At 36.4% G+C, this 27,226-nt stretch overlaps 1 protein-coding gene across 7 annotated transcripts; it reads right to left on the bottom strand.

Annotated features, from left to right (window-relative positions):
- Nucleotides 1–27,226, bottom strand: LOC125225282 (ras-related protein Rab6). Of its 7 annotated transcripts, none has more exons than XM_048128911.1 (8): nt 27,034–27,226; nt 26,663–26,721; nt 25,454–25,613; nt 16,562–16,677; nt 16,292–16,381; nt 14,676–14,742; nt 2,453–2,559; nt 5–1,471 (listed from the first exon to the last, which is right to left on the bottom strand). In XM_048128911.1, exons 1-7 carry the CDS (start codon nt 27,101–27,103, stop codon nt 2,489–2,491), a joined length of 633 nt encoding a protein of 210 aa, XP_047984868.1. In that variant the 5' UTR covers nt 27,104–27,226; the 3' UTR covers nt 5–1,471; nt 2,453–2,488. The 7 variants fall into 7 exon arrangements, with proteins under 7 accessions (XP_047984872.1, XP_047984868.1, XP_047984867.1 ...); XM_048128910.1 differs by lacking the exon at nt 16,292–16,381 and adding an exon at nt 16,112–16,201 and having other exon boundaries at nt 7–1,471; XM_048128915.1 differs by lacking the exon at nt 16,292–16,381 and having other exon boundaries at nt 1–1,471; nt 16,472–16,677; nt 26,971–27,075.

Raw genomic sequence — 27,226 nt, 5'->3', positions numbered from 1 at the left:
TCATTTTCAAGATATGGACCTTTGAAATTACATACATGTTTCCAATTCTGACGGTTCCTAACGCTTATGTGCTTTGATCAGATATTTTTGTATACTAAGCTGTTTTTATTAATAAAAATAAAATGTGTCAAGAATGTGCATACAATGACTCAACATTTATTTTAAAGCGATGCGACACGATTCTTGTGAAAAACTAAACATTTGACCAGTAAACTTCTACAATACAATTTATTTCTATTAATCTATAATTTAATAAAGTTTTACTAGGAAGAATGATAATCAAATTGGAATCCATTTTAACAGAGTAGGTATAATTCGTCGCCATAAAGTAAAAATACAGGAACCTATCTAAATTAAAATGGAATGATTTTTCTCCATTTTTTGGAAACTTTTATTTCGAGACGTTTCAAAACGCTGTTATTAAAAAAACTAAAAAATAGTAACATAATTATAGTGAACAATACTTCGATAAATCATTGGGGATGTTACTGAAGGTACAGTCAGCTGCGAAATGGCATGGAGAATTAAATTATGAATGGATTTATTGATAAATTCGCCATGCACTTTTGGCAGCTCACTGTACCTTAGAAATTCGTAATTCGTATCATGGAAAAATAATATAACAGTTTAGTAAATTAATACAGTAAGTATATTAATGCTGCATATTTCTTATAAATTATTAATACAGCGGTATGTGCACCGTACGATTCGAAAAATTGCGATTGGATATGGCGAACAAAACGCAAGTCAAACGAATGTCATTCAGGCGTTTACAATTTTACTTTACCACCTCACGCTTCACACTGACTGTTGAGGAGTCCAAGAAATAGTGGCGTCGACTTATAACAAAGGTTATTTTTACAAAATCGTTAAAAAAAATTCACACTCATCGTTGGACTCATCATATTAATACTCTGACATACCTACTGTGTCAGTATAACGCGCGAAAATCCAATTTGCTATTAGAATTCAAACCGCTTACATGTTTTGCATTTACCCAATTTTTACTGATAAAGTGTGCCAGAGTATACTTACGTACCAGTTGACTGTTAACGATAAGTTAATATCCGTTAATACCGAAAAATTCGGGATTATTAAGTATTTCTGACCAAATTCAATGACATTGATTTTGATTGGCTAAAAGCCATTTTCAATGTTTAAAGTATTTATATGAACTGAAGTTACCGATAACTTGTTATGATAACAGTTAACTAACGGTTTCATCCTTGCTCTGTAACTCTCATAAGACCTAGAAGTTAAGTACAAATAATTCAAAATCCGCATACCTTTAACTCATGGAAACCATGCAGCTGTGAAAGTTGCAAACCGCAAGGATAGTGCTGTGTAAAGTCAGTGTGTTGCGTTTATCCGAACCCTGCCTTATCCGAAGACGAACATCCCATCCCGTTCCCTCTCACTCTTCTGGTATTCTTCTATTTGGCGAGCGTAGACCACTTAAACCTAACAAATCCTGAAAACAACACAAGCATATGTTATTCCGTTATTCATAAATATAACAAGATCTAGATCAAGAAAAAAACATTAGCGAATCTCAAAACCGGCATGTACCTCTACCTAGTAAGGGTTTTCACTATTTCGTAATCATCTTTAAACGTTTAAACCCTTTCATAATGCATTGAGATTGATACTTGGGCCTTGGTCATAAAGTTAAGCGTTGCGTGTGTCACCGGTCTGTCTGCTAGAATACACACATACATACAGGCGCGTTCCATATAATCACGCCTATCCATACTATACATATATTATTGCAGTGACAAGTTGCCAGCCTCTCGCCTACGCCACAATTTAACCCACAGTCGACTTTTACGACACCCACGGGAAGAAAGGGGCTGGTGAAATTCATAACATGTCACCACACGTCAGTCTGTTAGAATTTATTGACAAATCTCTCTTCCACTATTATATGGAATACATGGTATGGTGTATCAATTCATGGATGACGCTAGCTGTAACTCCTTACGCCGGAATTTCCGTGCGATGCAGTGTTTCAATACTTTCAACTGAATGTGTATTTTATAGGCCTTATTGCGTCGGGTGTCAGGGCCTTTAGATCCTCAGCTGGGCCGGGCTAAGAGTGGAGGGGGCATCGCCGGAATATGTGGTCAGTTTCCTGATCTCAAAGCTGTACTCTGATTGCCTGAACATGCATGCACTGAGAGAAAATACAACCAGTTTTCATGTTCGTTCAACAAGTTTTTTGGTTAAAATAGCGCCTACGTGCTCTTTGGTTCAAACAACAAGCTACTTGTCATTTGAATCGGCAATATATTTGAATCAACAAGTCGATTTTATAAAAACAACCTGACACATATTGTTTTAAACATACGTTTGGCTGATTCAAACGGATAAACCGCAACAAGTCGAACTTGTTAAATTCACAATGCAAATTTCTCTCAGTGTGCCATACGATTAAATAATAAATAGGCCTTACTTAGATGCTCCCAGAGCGGCGTGCAGTAGGGGTTGTTCAGCAGACGCAGCCGCTCTCGCTGCCCTCCTGCTCCGAACCCATCGGCGATTGCGTCTGCAGGTCCACAGCTGGGCCGCGTTAAGGAACATAGCTCGGATAAATACTCCTTTGCTACAATAGGGTGTTTCTGTTTCACTTTTGTATGGAGAAAAAAAAGTTGTGATATTTTTCATGACTTCGCTTACCAATTGGTGCGCCCCTATACTAAAAACCATGCGCGGATCCAGGGGGGGGGGGGTCATGGGGGTCATGACCCCCCCTGGAGCCTAAGTTGGCCATACAAATAGACCACGTGACCCACCCCTGGGGCCCCGGGCCTTTACCACGTGACCCCCCCCCTGGGCACGAAGCTGGATCCGCGCTTGCTAAAAACTATCTGTTTAAATTTTCAAAGGAATCGAGAAATGTTTTAAGGTTGCGCCCATTGAAAATATAAAGTAGAACCCCCATACATTGCACAAAAATTAACTATTCTCTAGATATAGGCAGTGATCTGATAGTAAAATCATATAAGAAATCTAATTTTTTGATAGAAAACACGAAAATATCACTTTTTCTTTGGAAATAGGTAGAAAAAGTGAAAAATGTTATTTAGAACATTTATCAAGTTACCAAAATCGAAGTTACCAATTATTTTTAAAAATTATTTATATGGAGACGGTTCAGTATCACACCACTCTCGAATTTAATGGTATCCGCTTAAACTTCTTTCGATCCTCCGTTGAAGAGTCGAAGGTTATTTGGATAATCTTTGTTGATGTAGCGCAACCTCTAAATATTGTCCGATTTTAATTCAATTTGGCAGATAGCATTTTTTTATGACTGAGAACAAGAATTTGAGCGAAGTCACATCAAAATCAAAAATTCGGAAAAATGAACCACCCTATGCTACAAGGTAATCAACTAAACATTACGTAGTCACGTGAAAGAAATTTAACACGTTCGTCCCTCACGTCCCTGGCACTGTTTAACTCCTACAATATGCCGGTAGAAATCACTAAACTCTCATCACTATGCAAATGACATAAGTCAACTTCTTACTCGTATACCGGTTAAATTTTCAAACCGTTATCATGTACTTGTGACAAAACCTTAAAATTTAGTTTTTGTTCGAAAAACCGGTTTTTAGGGGAACGCTTTCATTTAAAAGTTTCGTTCGATTAACCGGTTTAGAACAAAATAAACCGGTTTATTCCGCAGCATGATAGGTAATACTGTTCTAACCAAACAAGTCGCTGCCTGAACGTAAGTAATTACGCGGCGCCGGTGCGGCGCGTCTCGCCGCTCGTTGAATAAACCGGTTTATTTTGGTTAAAAATAAGTTTCATAATTTTATATTCTCATTAGAAATATCGGAGGTAACATCGAAATAAACCGGTTTTAACCGGTAAAAAAAAACCGGCTCCGAGCCTTGTGCTTTATAAAAATATGAACGTTTTGAACACAACTGCTGTGTCGCCGGCATAGGCCGGTAAAGTTTGAATGAACATACGTGTCACTGGCATAGGAGTTCGATTGTTTTGATCACAGACCTTGTGTCACCGGCATAGGAGGTTTATTTTGATCACAAACCTTGTGTCGCCGGAACCGAGCGTGTTAAAGTAATAATTGACTGATAGTATATAAATGGGTAATGATTACTGATTCTAATAATTCACTATTCACTATAGTAAATGAATGAATTCTACGTTGCGATAGTCAACCTTACTGTATTTCTAACTCCACAATAACAATATCATCGTTTATGTAATAGGTAATAGTTGATTTTATCTTATAAATGGCAATTCAAGCCATGATGACGAGTATTGGTAATACAGTGTCGTTCTTCGAAGAGATCCCTTAAAGGGATAAGCTCGCCTTTGTACATAACCGTTATAATTATTCTCTGTACATGTAATTTGTTCTGTACAATAATAGTACATTACGATACAAGTGCGTAAAAAAGGAAGTTCGAAACGAGTGGCGATAAATTAAAACACGACCGAAGGGAGTTACGAATTTCCTTTTCGCACGTGTATCGTACGACGTTTTTCAGTACAGATGAGCCTCCGAAGTTTCGACCTGGCATATAATAAACCACTTCTCGCACTAGTGCGTAAAAAAAACACCATCTGTACTGAAAAAGTGGTTAATTTCTTTTTCCCCTCACTAGCTCGGAAACACGTGTTTTGTCCTTCAATACCAGCGGGTAAAAACGCATTTTATCCACTAGTGGGTAAAGTAATTTGACCTTGAATAAAGTAAAATTAACTGCTTTAAAATTGATAAAAGTAGGTGAATCTAGTAATAATAGTTATTTGTTATACAAGGGGGCAAAGTTGTATTTTAACGCCGAGTGTGGAATTGAAAAACGAGCAAGTGAAAGGATTCTATAGTTGAACCACGAGCGAAGCGAGTGGTTCGAGAATAGAATCCTGAACTTGCGAGTTTTTTAACACACGAGAAGTGAAATACATTTGCACCCGAGTGTAACACAAAACTTTTCCCCTCATTATAGCGAGGAAACTACAACGCAAAAAATGCGTTTATCACTGCTTCCAGTAGTTCCACAGGTGGTAAATCATCTTTATTACTAGATTCACCTACTTTTATCAATTTTAAAGCAGTTAATTTGACTTTATTCAAGGTCAAATTACTTTACCCACTAGTGGATAAAATGCGTTTTTACCCGCTGGTATTGAAGGACAAAACACGTGTTTCCGAGCTAGTGAGGGGAAAAGATGATTTACCACCTGTGGAACTACTGGAAGCAGTGATAAACGCATTTTTTGCGTTGTAGTTTCCTCGCTATAATGAGGGGAAAAGTTTTGTGTTACACTCGGGTGCAAATGTATTTTACTTCTCGTGTGTTAAAAAACTCGCAAGTTCAGGATTCTATTCTCGAACCACTCGCTTCGCTCGTGGTTCAACTATAGAATCCTTTCACTTGCTCGTTTTTCAATTCCACACTCGGCGTTAAAATACAACTTTGCCCCCTTGTATAACAAATAACTATTGTCAAGTCGAAACTTCGTACTGAAAAACGTCGTACGATACACGCGCGAAAAGGAAATTCGTAACTCGTGACGATTTAAAACTCTCCCTCGGTCGTGTTTTAACTTATCGCCACTCGTTTCGAACTTCCTTTTTTTCGCACTTGTATCATAATGCAATATATCAACCTCAAACTAAGGATAAAAGAAAAAAACAAATTGGGTTTAATGTTTTATTTAAAATATGTATATCCAGCGTGTATTATGGGTATTTACAATAAACCAGATTCGCAGCAAAAACCAGTCATTGATGTTTAGAAAATTCAATATTGTATTTGATTAATAATTTCATTTATTGCTATTCTCAGTTATCAACACTGTTCTGTCATAAGCATTTTTGTTATGGAACACAATGAAAATGTTTTGAAAAGTATAGTATCTACGCAAACGATACTTCTAGAACATCACTATTCGCTACGTGCATGACTGGTGCTGCCCGTCATTTTGTGGGCTTTTTCATGTTAAATCTCATAGAGTCATATTAGTTCCAACGGTTGCCGCTAGGCATTAGTGTTGGTCATGTGCCACTCCGTCACGCACGTTGCCAATATGATTGTTATTGACAGTAACTGTCAGTTGTAGTTTTAAGTTAACGAACATGAACTGGTAATAATGACATTTATTGCAAAGTCGGTTCCATAAACCTTGTATTGTTTTATAATTTGTAAATAATTCCACGGTTCAGTAACATATTACTAGCACCTATGTTTGCAGATCATTTATGACAAGTGCGGTGGTGCCCTGACCAGGATTGTATTCGTAATTTGATAAAACAATAGCAAAACATGATCAAAAAAAATACAGAGTGTCTGAACACAGCGGAACATACAAAATACAAATAAATTAGCCCCTAACTCAATTATCCAAAAATAAAGTATATATCTCACATATATTATATTACAAAAAAATCCTTCTAATATACCTGTTATAACAATGTCAAAATTACTACTAAACATACAAGTATTGCTCTCAAATATATGTAACCATGACGTCACTGTTGACATCAAGCTTGGAATGACAGTTTTTTACAGTATTACAATTATTAAAAAAGTTATAAAACATTAATAAAAGCCCAAGAGCGGTGATAATCTCACTAATTAAAAAACTTTAGATATAATTTATTAGAATCATAAGATTTTATTCTTAAGCACTAATTAAATAAATAATACTAATTACAAAGACCGCGGGATCTTGAACCTTTCTTCACCCATTACTAGTACAACATAGGCATTATTTATGCCAAATCGAGCAAAATCGCATAAATTTTCCAAAAGAACCTCGTGTTTTTGATGGATTCAAAAGTGGTAATTTAGTTGAAATTTTGAAAAACAATAGCGATATTTTCGAGAAAGTGTTTCTTTAGTTATTTTGAAAGTGGAACTCAGCACTGTGATAATAATCCCAAAAGTAGGTATTTCTCATGTTCTTGGCTTGATATTATCGAATTGTAAAAAAACAAGATTATTGTTAGGTATCGGTCGAGTCCCGCGGTCGCGTGCTATATATACAACACAGAGCTTAGTCGTCCCTTCACATATATCACACCTTCAAAACGAAAACTCACAAGGCCACGTGATAATAAGCTCACTATAATTAATAATAGCCTTTTAACTTATAAGTTATAACACATACATTCCATTTCATTAAGTACCAATATCTGAAAAGTTCAATATTCAAACTAATAATTCACTGCCAAAATAACCAAATAATTGTATAAAATAGCATAGGAAAACAAAGATAGTAGGAAATCGCGAATTTCATTATTTGGAACGAATTTCTCTTTCTTCCTACAGAAACTTACTTTTGTGTTGTTTGTTCACTTGCTCGTTTTCGTTTGAAGGGCATGATCTTAGTCCGTATGGACCATACTGCAGCATACTTGCACTTAAAAACCAAGTATCCTAACAGTCTCTTAGGGAACAGATTCTGTATAAGTAGAACATTTTACTTATTCCGTCTCATGATTACACGAATAAAAATATATTAAGATTATTAAGTATTATGCTAGTTTACTCAGCTGTCCATAATTTACTTAATATTGCATGATAAGTCAACACAGCAGATGATTTTGAGATGGTCGAGATTTTGTCGACTGTCATTGTAGCCACCTTCGATTGAAGTAAAGACGAGACGATAAGTGCAACCATCATGTAGACACCCATATACCCAGAAGTGAATTTTGGGAATCTGTTCCCCATTATAAACCTATGCAAAATCTTAGCGCCACTTCGAATGAGATCAACTAACTAAATATGATAAGTTTCAGAACATCTCATAACTATCTGTCTACTATAAACAAGCCGCACAAAATGAACCTTAGGACTGGGCCCACCAAATGCAAGTAAGCGATGAGCTATCAGCAATAGGAACAAACAAGAGCATTTCTTTTTTTTTTGCCACTTTTATGAAGTGTGATATTTTTGAAAAAAAAAATGCTATTTCTACTCAGAATTACTAATCAGCCTTTTCAATCCTAGTAGTAAAAAAAATTGTCCCACACGCGTTTTTCTTATTTTTTTAGCACTTTCCGTACATGTCGTATGGGGTAACCACAGATGTCATATAAACCATAGATCAAGCAAACGTATCTACTTAGCGTGTCAAATGAACTCAGTGAAATCCACTGAGTTGTCCGTCTTTAATCGCAGCTTGCAGCTTCCGGGCGTCAATTTTTGTAAGTTGAAGTCAACAAAAACATTAAAAATGCCTCGTTACATGATATTTAATTGCAACAACATAAAACTTATCAACACTCAAGGGCCTGAGCCATATTTAAAATCACAGGCAAGTAACAACTTCAGTACAAAATCTGACACGCTCGGCCGCCATACAAATAAATGAACTCGTTTCTTCTATCTAAATCTAATTCTGTGGGGGTAACAAAAGAGGAAAGTAACAAAAATGTATGGAAATTCTGGGACACTTTTTGTCTCCCAGTGAGATTGAAAGTACTCGTGATTCTGAGTACAACTGACGTAAAATTCCCTAAAACAATAAAAAAAAAATTATTGGCAAAAAAAAAAGATAATGCTGACAAAAGATAGTCGCTCCAGCGTAAATACAAGACAGTCATCGCTCGGCGACAGACTATAACTTGCTTGAGCTATCATAGCGTCTCTTTTATTTGGGCCATTTTTTTCAAAGTTGTCCACCCCTCTTTTTTTAGATTTGTAATTTTTTGTGTTTTTCACTCAGAATCGCGAGCTCTTTCGATCATAACAGGAGAAAAAAGTGTCCCAAGATTTTTTCCCATTCCATTACCACTTTTTCATACATGTTGTATGGCAGTAACGGAATGGAAGGTTCGAAAAAATTTATGGAAATCTTGGGACGCTTGGGACAAGAAAATGCCCATTTACACCAGAGGGACTATTGTTGATAGCTCATCACTTACTCGCTGTTGGTGGGACCAGTGCCTTAATAACTTATGTTTTTTGTCCTTGAAACTTAAGCTCTCAGTAATCGTCTATAATGTGTATATTATTTCATACAGTAGCGCTAAGACATCACCTTATATAGTCCATATTTAAAACATCTAGGATCACCCATTCAGCATTCATCTCATACAAAATGTATGGCTCTCACCGGTCTTGCATTATGTACATTTCAGAACACAATAAAAACGTAAAAATATCGGCCAGATTTATTAGTTGCGTTATGATTTAAAATATATAATAAAGAGTTTATGGTTTTTTATTATGTTTCGAAATGTATGTTCGCGTGCTTTTGTGTCATCAAACGCATTAAACGTACAGCAAAATAATTAGGCTTACATAAGTGTAGACAGGCTTTTTCTTTAAAATATATTGAATACTTGATTATTTTTAGCTTCAAGACCGAATTGATTTGAGTTCTTAAAACTTACAATCAATTCGGTCTTGAAGCTAAGAAAACTGCCAAACATTTATATAGATTGTAGTTCCTATTTTTCCCCTATGCCACATTTTTATACAGTAAAGTGTTACGTGAGAGAATCGGACATTTAGGAACATTTTTTTTATTGATGCATACTAAGATGCAGACCACGGACAATTCTGAGCAGCATGAGCCCAAAAAAGTTCAGATTTGTAAGAATCATATTTTCAATATGTATTTGAGAAAACGCTCGCAGCTATCAGCAACTACTCAAGTTAACCTAGTATCACTGTGGAGACACACAAAAGCACAAGCTTCAGACCTGCACTAAACTCCTTAACTCTTCGTTTCGGTTCGAGGACGAAACTTGTTAACATCTGACTGGCTGGAAGGTTTTGGATAAAACGCTTCAAGGCAGTTTAGCATACCGATTTAAATTTCTAACTTAGAGTACTAAAGTGTTTTAAAGCTACACATGATTGCGGTTATTTAAACTGTAACTCCACACGTCACAGTCATTGGCGATTTATTTGCTAAATTCTTATCAGATCATTTGACGGTTGCCGAGGAATAAACGGTCTCGATACTTGAATTGAATACTAATATAAACGTTGTAAATTTGGAGTGCCATGTAGTCCTTTCAATTTTATGAAGTTCCAACTTTGAACTCTAACGCAAAGCTTGCGATCGATATTTCACCAAACATCAAACGAAAATGTACATAATACCTTACTAATCGCAATCATATGTGGCTCCAACCCTAAAGCTTACGTGAGCATTTCTCTTTTTTTTTGCCACTTTTATGAAATGTGATATTTTTGAAAAAAAAAAATGCTATTTCTACTCAGAATTACCAGCTTTTTCAATCCTAGTGGTTAAAAAAATTGTCCCATACAATTTTTTTCTTATTGTTTTACCATTTTCCGTTCATGTTGTGTCGGGTAACAAAAGAGGAAAGTAACAAAAATGTATGGAAATTCTGAGACACTTTTTGTCTCCCAGTGAGATTGAAAGTACCCGTGATTCTGAGTACAATTGACCTAAAATTCCCTAAAAAGATCAAAAGACAAAAAAATGGCAAAAAAAAAGAAATGCTCACGTCAGTATGCCAAACCGCTTGTCTTGTTTTCCTTCCACGTGCACCCAGCCAGTAGCGCGTGCGCGTGCGCGACTAGCAGGCGCAGCCGCCGTCGGGCTCCTTGTGGTCGCCGGGCGCCTGCCGCAGGATCACCTCTTGCACTGCAGACACCAGATTAAGGAAATAATGGAAGCTAGGAAGAGGCTTGGCCGAGATTGCGCTACGTATTACGAGACCCGGTGTAGGATTTTCATTGAAAGTCTTATGATAAAATTTACTTTTTATGTCAATACATCAAAAAAAAAATGGGTTCGGTTTCTTCATGTTACAGCGTCTATCGAAACATTCCTCTAATTTGGATATCAAATGTAGAAGTCACCAAACAAAAAAAAAAACATGAGAAATATTAAAAGAGTACTTTTCGTATAACATCGTTTACGATTAATTTTAATAAGGTATTTTATTTGTACGATTTGTATAAAATAGTAGGTACGTAAGACGTAACGCAATATTCGCCACTTTGTCTTATAGTTAAACAATCAGCAATATTCTGAAAAGTATCAAGACTATACAGAAATACTATCTTAGAAAATGAGAACAGGAGAAACCAAGTTAAAAATGAAAAATATAGAACTAACATGAGAATGGGATACAAAAACACAAATATAATTATCTATCACAGTTTTTTTCCATTAAGCTACAGCTTGACAAAAAAAAAGAGTATAAATGCTACAGCTTTACATTACAAAAAAAGGATAATATAAATAATGGAACTATTTTTTTTATCATAGCACTTACTATTCTCATACAAAAGGGACTCAATAGTTGCAACATGCAAAACGGTTTACACATATACGGTGGCGCCCCTATTATTTTCTTCTCTTTTTTGCCAGGCGGTACGGTTACGTAGATGGAATAACGGGCATAACTAATAAATAATAATTATTATATTAAATGTGTGCGATACGTAAGATTATAAAAAGCATTAAATATTAAACAAATACACAACATTTATGCATATGTATTACTTTATTAAGCTATTAAAGCGTTGAGAGAAAATTACTCTTGTATTGCTAATACATAGTTCATTTGTAAAAAAAATGGCAATAATAAGTTTACGGCAAGAAACCATGTTTGAACGACATACTTATTGAAAAATCTGACATTGCCATATGTCTGTCATATCTTATTCAAAAAACATAAGTCATAGGAGGTCAAGGAATGTTATTATATTTTGTATCGACATAGACCAATTTTGATAAGTTGTTTCTCATCAAGACATTAATATACGATTAGCAATACACAAATAACTTTTAATATATATCGAGAACAATTGAATCAGCAGTCAGACTATACAATTATACATCTTATTATTCTGTTACAAAGTTCTTTCTGTCTACTTTCCATGTGATTATTGATTCAACTGTTATGTTAACAATAGGAGTAAATAATATTAGCACACAGAAGCGATACTACGTGAATAACATATATTTAGACGAGCGACGCGGCAAGCGAGATTCAAACCACACAATAATTGTTATGTCTCGCATGTAGGTTTTTTTATTATTATTATAAATGGGCTTACTCTTCGCCACAGACTAGCCAAAGGTAAAGACGTGGCCTACGATGGAGTGAGCTCGCCCAGAAGATGCTTGTTCACTCTTGATTTGAAGGTTGCCGGGTTATATGAGCTCGGAAATATAGCCGCCGGCGAGGAATTCCACTCCTTGGCAGTGCGCATAAGAAAAGAAGAAAAAAGCGCTTCGTGTGAATTCGCGGAATATCTACCAATTAGTTATCTATAATTATCGCTTTTTTCGTGAATGTGGTAATGATTTTTTTTTCAGTGTGTAAAGTAACAACCGTCAAATCAAAGAGAAATCCTAACTCTCCTATTTTTTTTAATCAAACAATTTTTCTCTGGCATAGCCTAACCAACGGCAGATTCATTCATCTATTTAGGGCAATAACTATAACGAACCAGTTGGTTCTGCTTCTAACCGATATGGGCACTCCATAAATACACAAAATATCTTCTACATCGGCAAGAAATTGTTGCTAGTTTCAACGTGAAAACCAGAAAAGCCTATTAATTTCTCGCTCACCGCGTTATCGCTTCAAATACCGTACCTGTTTTGAGTCAGGATATCGCCAACACTATACTACCCTCCGTGCACTAGTATATTCGATACGAGTAAATACAAGCGACATAGATTAGTATTAGTAACGTTACTTACAACGGTGTTAGACGGTAACCATCACCAACACAGGCACTTCGCGACGAGTGAAGTTAGCTACAGTCAGCTGTCTGTGTGACAGCTGGCATTGCAAAGAAAGTCTAGAATGGCGTCATTTTTGTAATAACATTACGGATTTAAACGTGGGTAAGTACGTATTAAAAGCGGCTTAATAAGAAACTGATATAATTCATAATTTAAAAAAAATCTCTGATGCTATAAGAACACTTTCAACATAAGATTATAAACCTATCAAGTATTGAAACAAAATTACTGCTTATATAATTTTCTTGCTTAATCTCTGACTACTACGTGATTTAAAGCACAATAAAATTGTAATATTCAATTCAAAGTAAGAATATGACCATGACCATTTCAAATATCTGTAGCTAACTTCACAGCACAAAACGTTCACGGTAAAACATAATGACGTCACAAATGTTCTTGCTTGTCACTCCAAACTCCGGGTAGCGTGTTAAACATAAATATGTGTTCTAGCCGACACGCGTTAATATGTATACATACGTAAACCGTACATAATGTGGTAAAACTCTGTGCAAAACGAGCGTGGATATATGAATTGATATTTTGTCAGGACTAAGGTACCCTAAGGGTACAGTGATTTTGACAGAGAACTTGACTAGAAAGTATTAAACCAAGTTGAAGCAGTTTCGTGTTAAATATCGTCACTACTTTTTAAAAAAACTTGTATCTTCGTCTGTCAATGAAAAGAAAATTGTAGTAAGTATGTATGGAATGCATATAGACTTACTGCGTTTTGACTTTGAGGAACAGCGTGAGATACGAGATTTTTTAAAAGTAGTGACGATATGTCGTCTATTCGTCTCTTATTTTACCAACTTACCTGTAACTGAAAGGATTTTGAAACTTAAGGTACTAGTTCATTATAAACAATAATAGTCAATTTATTTTGTAAAGTTTCACTGTCATTATCACATCCTTAAGTAAAGAGAAATCATATAAGATAATTTTCAATGTCATCGACGAGATCTGATGGTTTCGAAATTTCCCATGACACGATAAGTGCCAGAGTGCAAAGTTATAATAGTTTGTTCTAATCTATCCTTAGTATATCTTCATTATCCCCACTACCAAGTACCTCTAATTTTAAAGATAGGATATTCTTTTATGTTGGAAATAAACAACCCAGGACGACTGACATTTGGCTTATAAAGATGCTGCTTTATTAGGTACATACTGGGGGGTTACCATGACGTGCTAAAGCCGTTCAGTTTAGGTTGAGAGAGAGGGACGGAGCTATGTAACTGCTATAGCTGTGTCCCTTTCTCTCAACCTAAACTGAACGTCTTTAGTACGTCATGGTAACCCCCCTGAACTCACAATGGAAGTCAAGGTATATGTGTCTGATTTCCTTACATTATAGGTTCTAGAAAAGGCAGATCTTTTGACTCATTTATTTTAATCAATATTCAAGTATAAAGGTGTTTATCAGTAACTTTGACAAACTATCATAAATTGAAATAGATATCATACCTACACGAAAGAAAAACGGCAAGGCCCACTGGTGGCCGAGCCGGGAATCGAACCCGGGTCTTCAGCTTACGCGGCTAACGTCTTTACCACTAGCGGGCGGGCGTGTGGTCTAGTAGTAGTAGGTTATATATAGTAGTGTGACTACTTGAAAAAAGAACAAATCAAAAAATATTCAATAAAATAATTTGATTTGTTCCCTAGTTGTAAACTATCATAAATTTGCACTATCTGGCAACCCCGAACCCCTTACGGCCCAGCCACGACATTGGTCTAAGCGCGACAGCGGTGAGCGGCAGCCATACGTGCGAATGAAAAGTCCCACCGCTGTGTCTCGCTCCAATGTATGGCCGCCGCTCACCGCTGCCGCGCTTAGACCAATGTCGTGGCTGAGCCGTTAGATCGGTGTTTCATGAATATATGCGTTTTATTAGACATGTATATGTATGTATATGTTGCAAAAAGGATACTGTCTTCAGGAGGCTTGCTCTCGGCAGAGTCCATGCCAGGCAGAGCGGCCGCGACTCGCCGGAACAGCTGAAAATGTTCAACAAAACTATTAAACACATTAATTTATTACATATTTATTTAATTCAATAAACCTCGGCCACACATGCGCGTTTTGAGAGCGTGGGCGGAGCGTTAGCGGAGCGTCAGCGGAGCGCATTGATAGCGGTGCGCCGGAAGAACGCTGGCGTTGCGCCCAGCGGACACCGGCGGGAACTAACGAGCGCGGATTGCGAGCGGAATGCGCGCGGATTGCGGAACGCCAGCGTTCGTCCGGCGTACCGCTATCATTGCGCTCCGCTGACGCTACGCTATCAAAACGCTTTATGTGTGGCGGAGGCTTTAGTTTATTATTTTATCGAAGGTCAGATGCAGTGCTTATGCACACCCTAATTTGGGTTTTTTTTTTGTAATGTGTTTTATACACCGTGTTTCACTTAACACTAAAAACCTGAAAACAGTTTGTTCAGAATCGAGAGTAGAATCGATTGAGCTATATTTTGATGGGGGTAATATTTTTATTTAAATTAGTATTATTGGTTATTTTTTATGTGCCCATTCTATTGTACTCGTAATACAACATTGTGTATATCGCATTGCTAGAGGTTGTTTACCTTTTTCAGTATTTAGGGGTATTAATACTGGCTGGTTACTTGGACGATTATTTTTTCCGCTACTAGTTTGACGTTGTTTGTCAGTTTAATCTTAATGTTTATCATAAGTCATAACAAATTGAACTCGTACCTAATTACAACCTTGTCATTTTGAATATTGGGTTTAAATTTGCTTACTGCGATTACCTGTCCAATTTGAAGTTTACTGTGATAAAGCTTTAAAGTGTTTTACAGTGACATCTTAGCTGTCTATTGGTAAACCTTATGTCGTTGCAGTAACGTACACAAATAAATAGTCTTATGGTTTATGATGGTAGTTAGCAATTATTTTATTGAGTGTAGTACAGAAAATTAAAAATTCAATTTAAAAAAAGTAACGATCAGATTAAAAGATGAATACTCTAGATGAGTTTAAAAAAATAAAAATCAGTAGCGGTGTCTGAGGTTTTGAGTGATACCGGAAACACGTTATATGTTTTCTGTATTGGTTTTGTGGTTTATGTAGGTACCCCTAACTACTTATACGTCACAATAATTGCCAAATAAGAGAAACCCAAGAACGGTCGTGTAAAATTATATTAATTATAGAAAGCATATGACCGGCTGTTTCATATGTAAGGTTTGGTTAACTTTGACACGTCATAACATCGAAATTGAGCATTGTTTCAACCCTTTACGCTGGTCCATATAAACCTGAAGTTAGTCCGACAAGTTCGTCTTACCGACCAACATCACCTTGAACAGTATAAGCTAGTCTCCTAGAGAGAGAGAGGGGTATATCTCACCTGTTTCACATTATATCCCGCCTTAGCAGAAGTCTCTATAAACATCACATTGAGTTCCTTGGCCTTACGATCCCCGTCTTCAGTGGACACCTGTCGTTTATCCAACAAGTCGGACCGACCGACCAACATGACCTTGAACAGTATAAGCTAGTCTCCTAGAGAGAGAGGGGTATATCTCACCTGTTTCACATTATATCCCGCCTTAGCAGAAGTCTCTATAAACATCACATTGAGTTCCTTGGCCTTGCGATCCCCGTCTTCAGTGGACACCTGTCGTTTATCCAACAAGTCGGACCGACCGACCAACATGACCTTGAACAGTATAAGCTAGTCTCCTAGAGAGAGAAGGGTATATCTCACCTGTTTCACATTATATCCCGCCTTAGCAGAAGTCTCTATAAACATCACATTGAGTTCCTTGGCCTTGCGATCCCCGTCTTCAGTGGACACCTGCCGTTTGTCCGACAAGTCCGTCTTGTTGCCGACCAGCATGATGATGACGTCAGAACCGCGTTCGGTGCGAACGTCGTCGATCCATTTGGAGGTTTGGTGGAATGAGTTGGCGTCTGTGAAAAGGGGAAAAGGGGATAGTCATATTAATTTTGTAATTATTTACATGGTACGTGAACTCGTAAGCGTTTTATTATATTACGTATTTGATTAGTGCGCAATGTAGGTAACTAGGTATCTAAAATCGCATGCGAGTTCGCACGACGACTAATTCGGCCCCAAGAGATGAGGGTACTTGAGATCTCTTGATGTAGGCTTTTGTATTTTTATGTAATGTTTACTATTGTTCTTGATTTTAATTACCCGTTAATAAAAACACAAAACAATAGCTTCAAGGCAAGATAAGGCGTTTGCATTTCTTTTAAGTTATTCTGTTACAATTATTGATCACTCGATGCAGGCGAAGGTGAAGTAAGAAATTCGCAGTTTGAGTGAATACCACAAAAATACCCAGTACAAAATATTGTACAAAATAGAACCATTGGAACTAATACGAATATATATGCATCAAAAATTTTAAAGGTGTTTCTAGGTTCGAGTCTGCAAAATCAAAAAAGAAAGTGGGGTCTATCGAAACCCAAAGGTAAATCTAAAATTCTAAAGTGTACGCACTAGCAGGTACTACGTATTTTTCCTAAAACGACAAACACAAACAGTTTTTCTATTGTCAAAAATAAAAATGCTGCTCTGTAACGAATGGCAGTGTATTGTATTTTTTAAATAACAATGTCTTAGTTATATCGTAGAACCGTACAGCTTACCGGCAATCAGTTTATCGGCTTATCTTACTATAAAAGTATTAACGAACCAGTCCGGGTTTGATATAAACAAACGTAACACATTCGCGTAATACGCAGCAGCAATTATGATAATTTTATGCTATTGACCTCATGGCATAGAATAGATAATAAGCTATTAGAGCACAGATCAGTATTTCAGAAGCATTGTTTATACGTAAAATGCTCCAAATAAAGCCTTTTCTCTTTTTAGATGTAAGAACTCTAATGAGAGATTTAGAGACTTTATATTTCAATGTTTGTTGGATTGGACGTAATCACAGTAGCAATATATTCAAAGTTTAGATCAAAGAGACCTTAAATAACGAATGTCTATATAAAGTTGTAGCTAAGAGCGTACAACTTAAAACAATCTGCTTACTAAATGACTTAACATTTTATAATATGTATATGAAAATATAATTTTGTACCAATCATTACAAAAAACGTCATGAACACGTATTGTTTGTCTCAGATCGTATACACTTAGAAAATAATAACTCAATTTTGGAATAGAATTCCATCTTACTGAAAAAAAGGAAATGCAGTAGGTAGACTAAGTCTTTCCTTACGCTACCTTGATAAATACAACATCTACTTCTCACGATCGCAACTTAAGCCATGGAAAGCATGATGCATCCTATGCTTTGAGTTAACATGACCGCTAAAGTAGGTACATATTATTGCAAGAACAACTGCACATAAACTACACTTCATTAGATCAACAAGGTTTATTGAGACATTGGCCCAAAGGCCGGGTGTGAGCAAATATTTGCCGATGGCGGGGCCGTGACACGGCCAATATTGGATGCCAACGGCCCAATTACTTTAGATTACCTAGGATCAGCTCGTCTGGATAGGTATCAGTGTTTTTACTAGTTTAGGTAAGATGAGTCTTTTTTCCGATGTTGATTTTTTTATTGTAAAGGTAAAATCTTGAGTTTAGGGGTTACATTTCTTCAGATACCTAATGGGAAAAAACAACCCAGAAATAGTCTCGGAATCTCACGATCACGGACCGCTGATTATTTTATCTTGTATTTCATGTAACATTGGCGCAACCCAACAAAACCCATTACAAGTAGGTATAAAACAAAGCCGTTTGCCGCTGTCTGTCCCTATGTATGCTTAGATCTTTTAAACTACACCACGGATTTTGATGCGGTTTCTATCAATAGATATTGCTATTCAAGAAGGTTTATTAAATGTAACTTAATATAAAGCTAGCCAAATTGAGAGCCGATTTGAGTCCATTGCCCAACCTTCAGCAGGCGAGGCCGCCGGCACACTTTCAGTTTCAGAAGTCATGCAATACCTGAAGTAGCTTCCTAGTCGTTTCATTATGCTGGAATACGTAGACGCAATAATAGAAAAGGTACTTTATCAAATAGTATGCCACTTTTTGTTCAGTTGCGTGTTGTCAATGTTTTAATCAAGGTGATGAGAATTATTATAGATTTAGATTAAGAGGGCTTTCGTGTTAAAAATAGTGAAATCGCAACCAAGCGCTCGATCATACCGTGTGTGGTATCAAATTAAAGGGCTTTGCGAGCAGTTTATAAATATATATCACATTATAGGACTTTTTCGACTTGGTCTAACAAAATATGAGAAAATGTCCAAAAGTGGTAATAATTGTACCGGTGAAGGCTCGTTTTCAAAAAATTGGCAAAAATCAATAATAGCAATTTATAATCACTAAGGCATAACAGAAATTTAAGTAAACGTTGCAGATTAATTTAGTACAAAACTTACTTCGATGTGATGCAGATTTTCAAAGAAATTGTCACTTAATTTTAGGTAATTTCTGAAAAAAATTGAATTCGCCTTAGGCTAGTTTACTCTTTTTCAAAAACTTAAAATAAAAATCTAGTCTGAAATGATTGTGGTACAGGATATATGAATTATAAATTTACCCGTTTTAATATTCAAAATTGTCCAAATTTTACAAATAAGATCGACTGATTCAACTCTATACGTGCGTTTTTCTAAACGTGCATTAGAGAAAAATTCATAATTAATTTAGTGAGTTAGTTTTCAAAAATCCAGTCTTATAAAAATCAAGATAATAAGATGCTCTAACTGGAACTTGAATTAAATAAATCTATTGGATAACGGAAAGTGTAGTATTTCACCGACTAAAACTATCAATTTTACATTCTTTTGACGTTTTTTTTGAAAGCAGCCTTAAATTTCATTATTTCATGATAAAAATTACACTATAAATTTGTTACATGCCAAAGTTATGTTTATCTTCTCATCATGATCGTCAAAAATTACATTATAAATTGAAAATAATAAAATGAATAGTTTCTCCCAATAGGATCGTCATTTACATTTTTCTTGAAAGTGCCATGCGACGGGGGACTGTTCTCAGACGGTCCTGTAGCTCGAAGCTGTTTGCCCGGACAGGCAACGCGAGCAAATTGAGATATGTTTTGCGTAACAAATAACAGTATATCAAACATATATGATTATTATTGCGACCCTCGCAACTCTGCATGTTTAAACCGCTGAAGCAGTCTAGGTGATTTTTTCCTATGCATGGGTATAGTTTGAAGCCTGATAGGAATAGAATATAGTCATTAAGGGGGATTTTGATAACGAGTGTTATAATTCACGACAGCCGCAGGCTGGATAAGATTAAGTTGTAAATTATAATGTCAAAATACCAATGAATGAGTTGTATGTTAATGTAATAACCTTTATTAATAAAAGAGATATTTAAGAATATTAGATATTGGCGGATAAAACGAATGTGATGTGACAAAAATATTCAAATACGTATACATTTTTAAATGATCAGTGGTCTACTTTTACCTTGAGTGTGTAATTAATTTTAAAGCAAGTAGCAGCCATTGAGGTGATCTATTGTCACTGCAATATTACGGGGTCCTTAAAATGTTCCGAAGGAAGAAATAGTGGCCTTAGGAATTCCGCAATAAACGTAACTCTTCGAGTATCTATGGGCTCTTTACATTCGTTTAAGACGTTTAAAACGTTCACTTTAAGAGTACGTATTGGTGTGATAGAAAGGGACAAACGAACTAAATAAAATAATAAGGTATAAATAAAAAAATAATTGTATAAATAAAAACACGTTTCATTCTTTAAATAGTCGTATGCATTTTATCGATAGTTTTATACCACATAGGAATTTTTGTTTTCTTGCAACAGTTGTAGTCCCTTAGTTGCCAAGAGTGGCATTAAAACTTGAGTAGTTTCATGTGCTCTGCCTACCCCTTTCTGGGATACAAGCTTGATTGACTGATTTTATGTATGTATCGGCGGAAAAATAAATAAAATAAAAATAAAATTGATTTATTACGGAAAGCAGGTATACGGCCCGCCTGCTGAAAAGTGATCATCATAGCATATGAAAGCCTGTCACTTCAGGAGTAAAAAATCAGGTGAGCGTTCAATAGACTTTTTTACTGCCTTTTTATGATAAAACAGTGTTATTAATTATTAATACTATCAGCGAACAAAACCACAAACCAAAAAGTATTACAATATTCCAACATTGTTTTTAGGGTAAAAATATTTCGCAACTTTCACTTGAGAACAAAGTTACGCAAGCATTTAGGTCGTGGGTAAAGTTCCAAAGCTCTGTGACTTACTCCAAAACTTTCCTTGTAAAGTTGACTTTTTATGTGATTTTATTAAACGTTGGAGTTTTAATTAATTTTTTCCTTTAGTATAAAAACCTTACGAATGAATTTTCCGAAGCCCGTAATACACTGGTTCTTGGTATATGAATGTGAAGATTGGAAGTCGAGCCTGAAGGAGGAAAAAAGTTCTTAATGCAGAAAGGATCGAATTCATCATCTGAAAGATTTTAGGCCCATGACGAAAACGCTCTTGTAAAGTTCAATTTTGGCTTTTACCATCCAGAAAGCAACATTCTCGAGTTCTGTTTATTTCCGACGCTTTATTTATTTATTTTCTAAATCCCTAGATCTAGCAGACTACTCTTTACCGTACAGAAAACTAATACTTTTCCCAACATTGAACACAGACGTCCTACGTAATTCCCGAGCTGTCTCCCTGAATCCCCGAGCTAGCTCAAGTCCATCAATATTCACCCCGACCCGCGGAAGGTTATGTCTTTCTTTACAAATTTCGCGCATTATTTAATTAATAACGTTTTTCCCTATTTTCTATCGCAAGTTTCGCGCGACGCGACGCCCTATTTTATATTCTCCTAGTTTCATAGCTTACTTCAAAAAACGAATACCTTAATATCAAAAATAATAGAGTATTACAGATGCTTAATTTCGAAATAAAATTTGCATTGACTGTAACAGTTCTCTTTCTAGAAGCGTTCAATTTTTTTTTCTAGTAGGCGTTTGACGGAATTTCAAAATTCTAAATTTTTATTCGCTGGTTCGAGATGACTGGGGAACGCCAAAACATAAATCAGTATCGTCAGGATAACTTTTTTATTTTATTTTTTATTTAGGTAAACAAACAAAGTTTTCTATCTTAGACTTTTTACCTATCTTAGCAAAGGAAAGTTCTACGAAATGACACAACATTGAACACAGACGTCCTACATAATTCTCGAGCTCTATGTCTCGCCAGGTCCCCGAGCAGCTTGCTGTCTATCAAATATTTACTCCGACCTATATCGCCGCCAAAAGTCGTATATTCGCGGCTAAAGTATGGCGGATGACATGTTTTAGGAACATGCAATAAATTATATCGGATGTATTGGGGAATAGATAGCTGTAGAAGTATCGCTGGAAATATGTATTAATAATAGTTATTTAGTGTATGTTATATCTGAAGGATATGCGCCCTTGACCAACTCTAAGGGCGAGCAATTTGTCCTATATGCATGCTTTTGCAGGATTTCTAATTAGGATTAATTGATATTTGTTTCACAATGGGAAAAATGTTGTTTATCTGCTTGTGAAAGCAAAGGACTGATTCAATATTGAACGACGAGCCTGGAAAGTGGTTCGAAAGTGGAATCTTGACCGTCGCGAGGGTTTCAAGGCATGAAAGTGAATCAAATTTTGCCACAGAGTGAAGCTCAAAATTTTTTACAACAACTTTATTTGACTTTACAAGGTAATCACGGTCTAAATCCCGGTCAATATAAGTCTAACTTTATTTGACGTTCATATGCACATAAGATTGCGCCAAACGAGACATGCACGCCTTTAACATCCCGGTAAATCCCGGTCCACAAATGGGAACAGCTTCCCGAGGACAGAGACAAGTGGCGTAAATTAGTATTCGAAGGACGTCAAATCCACGACGACGCTTGGTTTAGGGCACTAGCAAGTAAGCGAGTTAAGCGTTATGGGCGCGATACCTGTTCGCCACGGGCACACTACACCTGCCAGAGATGTGGTCGTGTTTGCCGCTCCCGTATTGGCTTTCACAGCCCCGAAAAACGTTGTCGCCCCGCCTGACACTGCTTGAATTGTCTGTTATAGACTTGAAGGCCAATGATAAATGAATATTTCATTTTCATTTTCATTTTTTTCATTTTCAACTTGAGGAAACTATTAGGTAACTGTGTAACAAAATCATTTTTTTATCATTTATTTTAGCCAGCTTTGGGCATCAAGTAAAAATTGTAAGAAAGTACTTGGGGTAATATGCACCTTTGTCATTCCTTTTTGAAGTATGAAGAAAGCCTTTACCTGTTGATTTCCTGTAGTGATCAACTTCTATATTTATGAACTAAGTCATTTTTACATGTGGAGCTCCAAAACATATACCAGCATACTATAGGGAAATTAGGGATTCATGAGAACAACTCTAAGAGATATTTTATCAAGACATACGGTTCTACAAAGTGTTATTTCGTTTTCGATCGAAAACGATCGTAAAGAACGATGAATGGTTTCTAGTTATTCATCAAATATTCAGACGGGGTCACTGTTCGCTGTCCGACCTACACAGTTACCTTGTACAGAATATCGGCAAGAAAACTCGTAAACTCTTATAAAGAAAACTTAATATGCAGCCTCAGGAAAAGGAAAAAATAAGAACTTGGTTTCTTCTTAACATAGTTCACTTTAATAGGTGGGTCAATGCGACAAGAGTAACATGAATCACGATTTTATGGTATGTTCCATTTATTTACGACGTAAGTTCAAGTGATAATCTATCTATAAGTGTTACCTTTCCCCATATATGCATAGATCCTTGCATTTGCAGCTGTACTTCAAATAAACACTCGATGAAGTCGTGACTCACGTTACTTTTACGTGGATTCTCCCACTACGTCGGTGAAAAACAACCATACGGTCCGTCTGATGGTAAGCAGTACCTATCCTAAACTTATGGAGGCAACTCTCGATGTGATTCGCGTTTCCCGAATATTGAAGAAAATATTGATTTCGAATCATTTCTCCTCTAGGATACACGCGGTGCTACATTTTTCTTTAAATGATATTCATTTAAAAAGAGCATAAAAAATACGCAAAGTAATCGATAGGTAGTTAAAATCGTTTTTTCTCAAACATGCAATGAAATATTGTCTTTACGTTCCTTAAAATGGGCTGGGAAATATCGCTTTTTGGGCGCAACAACTCGAGAGGACTGTAAAGGGATTTCATATTATTTTTTAGGCCTAGGCCTGCAAAGTAACTTTTTTTTATAAAATATTGTCCTTTAGAGCATTTTTTTTAATTCATTGTATGTTTGACAAAAACACTATACATGCCTCGGCGTGAAAACGGATTCCCGGCCTCGTATCCCTACCCTACCCGTATATACCCACTTGGCCGGAAATCCTCATTTTCCCGGTCTCTGATGTAATGTACTATTTTAGCATTTGAGTTTACGTAAGGTAGAACAAAGTGTATAAGTATGAATACAGCCCCTTCATCACAACCTCGATAGGGCTCTAGGGGGGTGCTAACCACTGGTTAGGAAGTAAAGTTTAGCGACAGATCTAATTAGGACCACGTCAAGTTTACAACTGACCGAGCGTACAATTCCCACAACCCCTGACCCTTGTCCGGTCCTAAAGTGACAATTGACTGTCACGAAATTTATGCAGTTCAAAATTTGCCAATTTATGCCCTTTGGGTTATTTTTAACCTCCAGATAATGGTACTCGCGCAATAGAGTTAAAGGAGTGTAGGTGTGGATCAATCAGTAATACATACTGATATGGCTTAAATATGAGGATGAAGGCCCTGCATATGGGGTAAGAAAGCTTTTGATCAATGTCTCCAGAATCTAAGGCTAGGATTAAATTATCTTCCGCTTTTTAGTAGTATTTAGATGCCATTGGGACTAGTTAGAACGTATTCCTCACATGCTTGAATATTTGCATAATTATTAAGTTTCTTTAGATCAAGAAATTCGGGAATGGTCTTACAATTACAACAAGTATTTTTCACTATATATTTTCACATACAGCAACTAAAAAATAATCCATGCCAATCATATGTGACGTTATCTGGGTTTTGCGGCTTTATTATCGATGGCGCTTACGATGATATTAGCGATGTTCGTGTAGCGATCCAGCTTCGTGTCACGTGGTAAATACGATTTGTATGGCGCCGGGGGGTCGGGATGACCCCCCCTGTCCGCGCATGCGACCCGCGGGACGTAAGCGCCATCGACAATAAGGTCCTTTTACCCAGACAACGGCACATATTCATCAAATTTAAATTGACAAATACATAAATGTATGATACAAAATGCGTTTAAACCAAATAACCCAATAGGCGAGACGACTAAAAAAACTAATTAGTCCGTCAGTTAGATTATCAAAGAATTTTAGACACGTATTTTTTCTTTTTTTTCGTAAACGAAAAATGACGACGGTACAGTGCGTTGAAGTTTCGCGTGACGTCACACCTAGGTACAATTTTAGAAGTGACGTCACAAGCCCCCCACTCCGGAAATTTGATGCTCTATATCTTTGTATTTTTTCATTAATTAGAAAAAGCGAAAAATATGTGTTCAGTATTTTTGGATGACCTAACTGACACTGACTAAGCAGAATGCCATTTCTTATATAGTCGTCATCCCTTGAGACGGCTCATTGGAATACTTTTATCTTAATTAAGAAAATACTCACTAGTTATATCATAGACGACAACAGCAACGGTAGAGTCTCGGATGTAAGAGGGGATGAGTGAGCGGAACCGCTCCTGGCCCGCTGTGTCCCACAGCTGTAACCGCACCGTGCGGTCTTCCAGATACATGGTCTTTGAGAGGAAGTCGATACCGATTGTTGCCTGTAAGGGTGGGAAATATAAGAAGCGGTATGCTTAGCATGAGTGAGTTAATATATCAAGCAGAAAATAAATTGCCCGTTACTTCGTAATTATAAAAGTTTAAAGACATGGATTAATAATATTGTGGCATACTCAAATTGGACCTATGCACCTACAGAATTCATAAAAATACTTTACATAGATTCAGTTATATAGGCTACTTTCCTACTAGTCAAATTAGCTTGTTTTTAAGAACTGTCAAAACGATTTGCTAACACACTTAGTGACGTCATGGTCAACTCATTCATCATCCTTGGGTTATCCCGACATTTGCCACGGCTCATGGGAGCCTGAGGTCCGCTTTGACCATTAATCTCAAGATATTAATTTATAAATTTCTGTCCGATTTGATAATGATGATGATGATGATGTGTTCCTGTTATCCCTCACTAGGGACATAGGGCTCTTAAGAATCTTCCACTTTTCACGAACCGATTTATTGAATAGAAATTATGTTTCAAAATAACTACTGTCCATATTTTTCTTCTAAGTATTTGGTGCTTTACTTTGTGCACTGCGTAAAATATTTTATTAATTTGTATATATTTATCAATTTGTAATTTTTGTTTCACTTCACTTCTGTACTTAGTATGAAAATGTTTAGTATGAGCATTATCAAAATATTAATTTGGATCATTTAACGGATACAGCCAATGATAGGTACTTTTTTATTTTAGTTGTATTTGTGTTAGGTATCTTGTAAGTATGATCATTCATAACTATAAAATAATTAAATATCACATTAACTATCGCTTTGATTGTATAAAAGTTAATGTTATTTTAATGGATCTATCTATCGAATATCAAGACAGCTTTGTGTTTTACAATTTAAGTTAAAAATACAGCGGGTATTGAATCCAATTATTTTTGCCAGTACAAGCTTCACTAACTGGTACCATCAAATAGATTAAAGATTGGGGTCATACAACCTAAAGTTAATTATTCGCAATTCAGACATAACAGTATTCTAATGAGAACATCATTCTAATAACAACAAATGGGTGACTCACCTGATAAGTATTGTCAAAGCTATCATACATGAATCTAGTGATGAGTGATGTCTTCCCCACTGAAACACATAACATCTCATGATCACGGAGCCCGGCACACGGGACACGGGCGGTCGGTAACGGTTGCGTGAGAACAGACCCCAATAATGCAAAATTGAACACCGTTCAGAGCGTAACCTACATCCTAGTACCGTACTAAACGTACCCCTCCACTCATCACCATCACACGACCGACACCGATCACCCGTATAATTACAAATATAGGTCACAAAATTAATAAAGTCTAAATCATAAAAATCTATACTTACGTGTCGTAATTTTAAAAACTAACTATTAAAAATGTACGAGCCATTATTTCGATCCCGACTTACCGCTCTGTTCGCCCAGGAACACGAGCTTGAACTTGCGTAAAGGATTACCGAATTCACCCGACGCGGACATCGTGATTTGTGTAAATTAGTTCGCTAAACTATTAATTTCACAGAATTTCTTATCACAGAAAACTACATGAACAGTGACAGCTCGAGCCACTCCTCGCACACGAGCGCAGCGCCGCCACGTTAC

The sequence above is a fragment of the Leguminivora glycinivorella genome, chromosome 4, assembly GCF_023078275.1.
Source record: "Leguminivora glycinivorella isolate SPB_JAAS2020 chromosome 4, LegGlyc_1.1, whole genome shotgun sequence".
NCBI classification, from domain to species: domain Eukaryota; kingdom Metazoa; phylum Arthropoda; class Insecta; order Lepidoptera; family Tortricidae; genus Leguminivora; species Leguminivora glycinivorella.
Note: the sequence above shows the minus strand (reverse complement) of the source record. Positions and strands in the feature narration are given on the sequence as shown.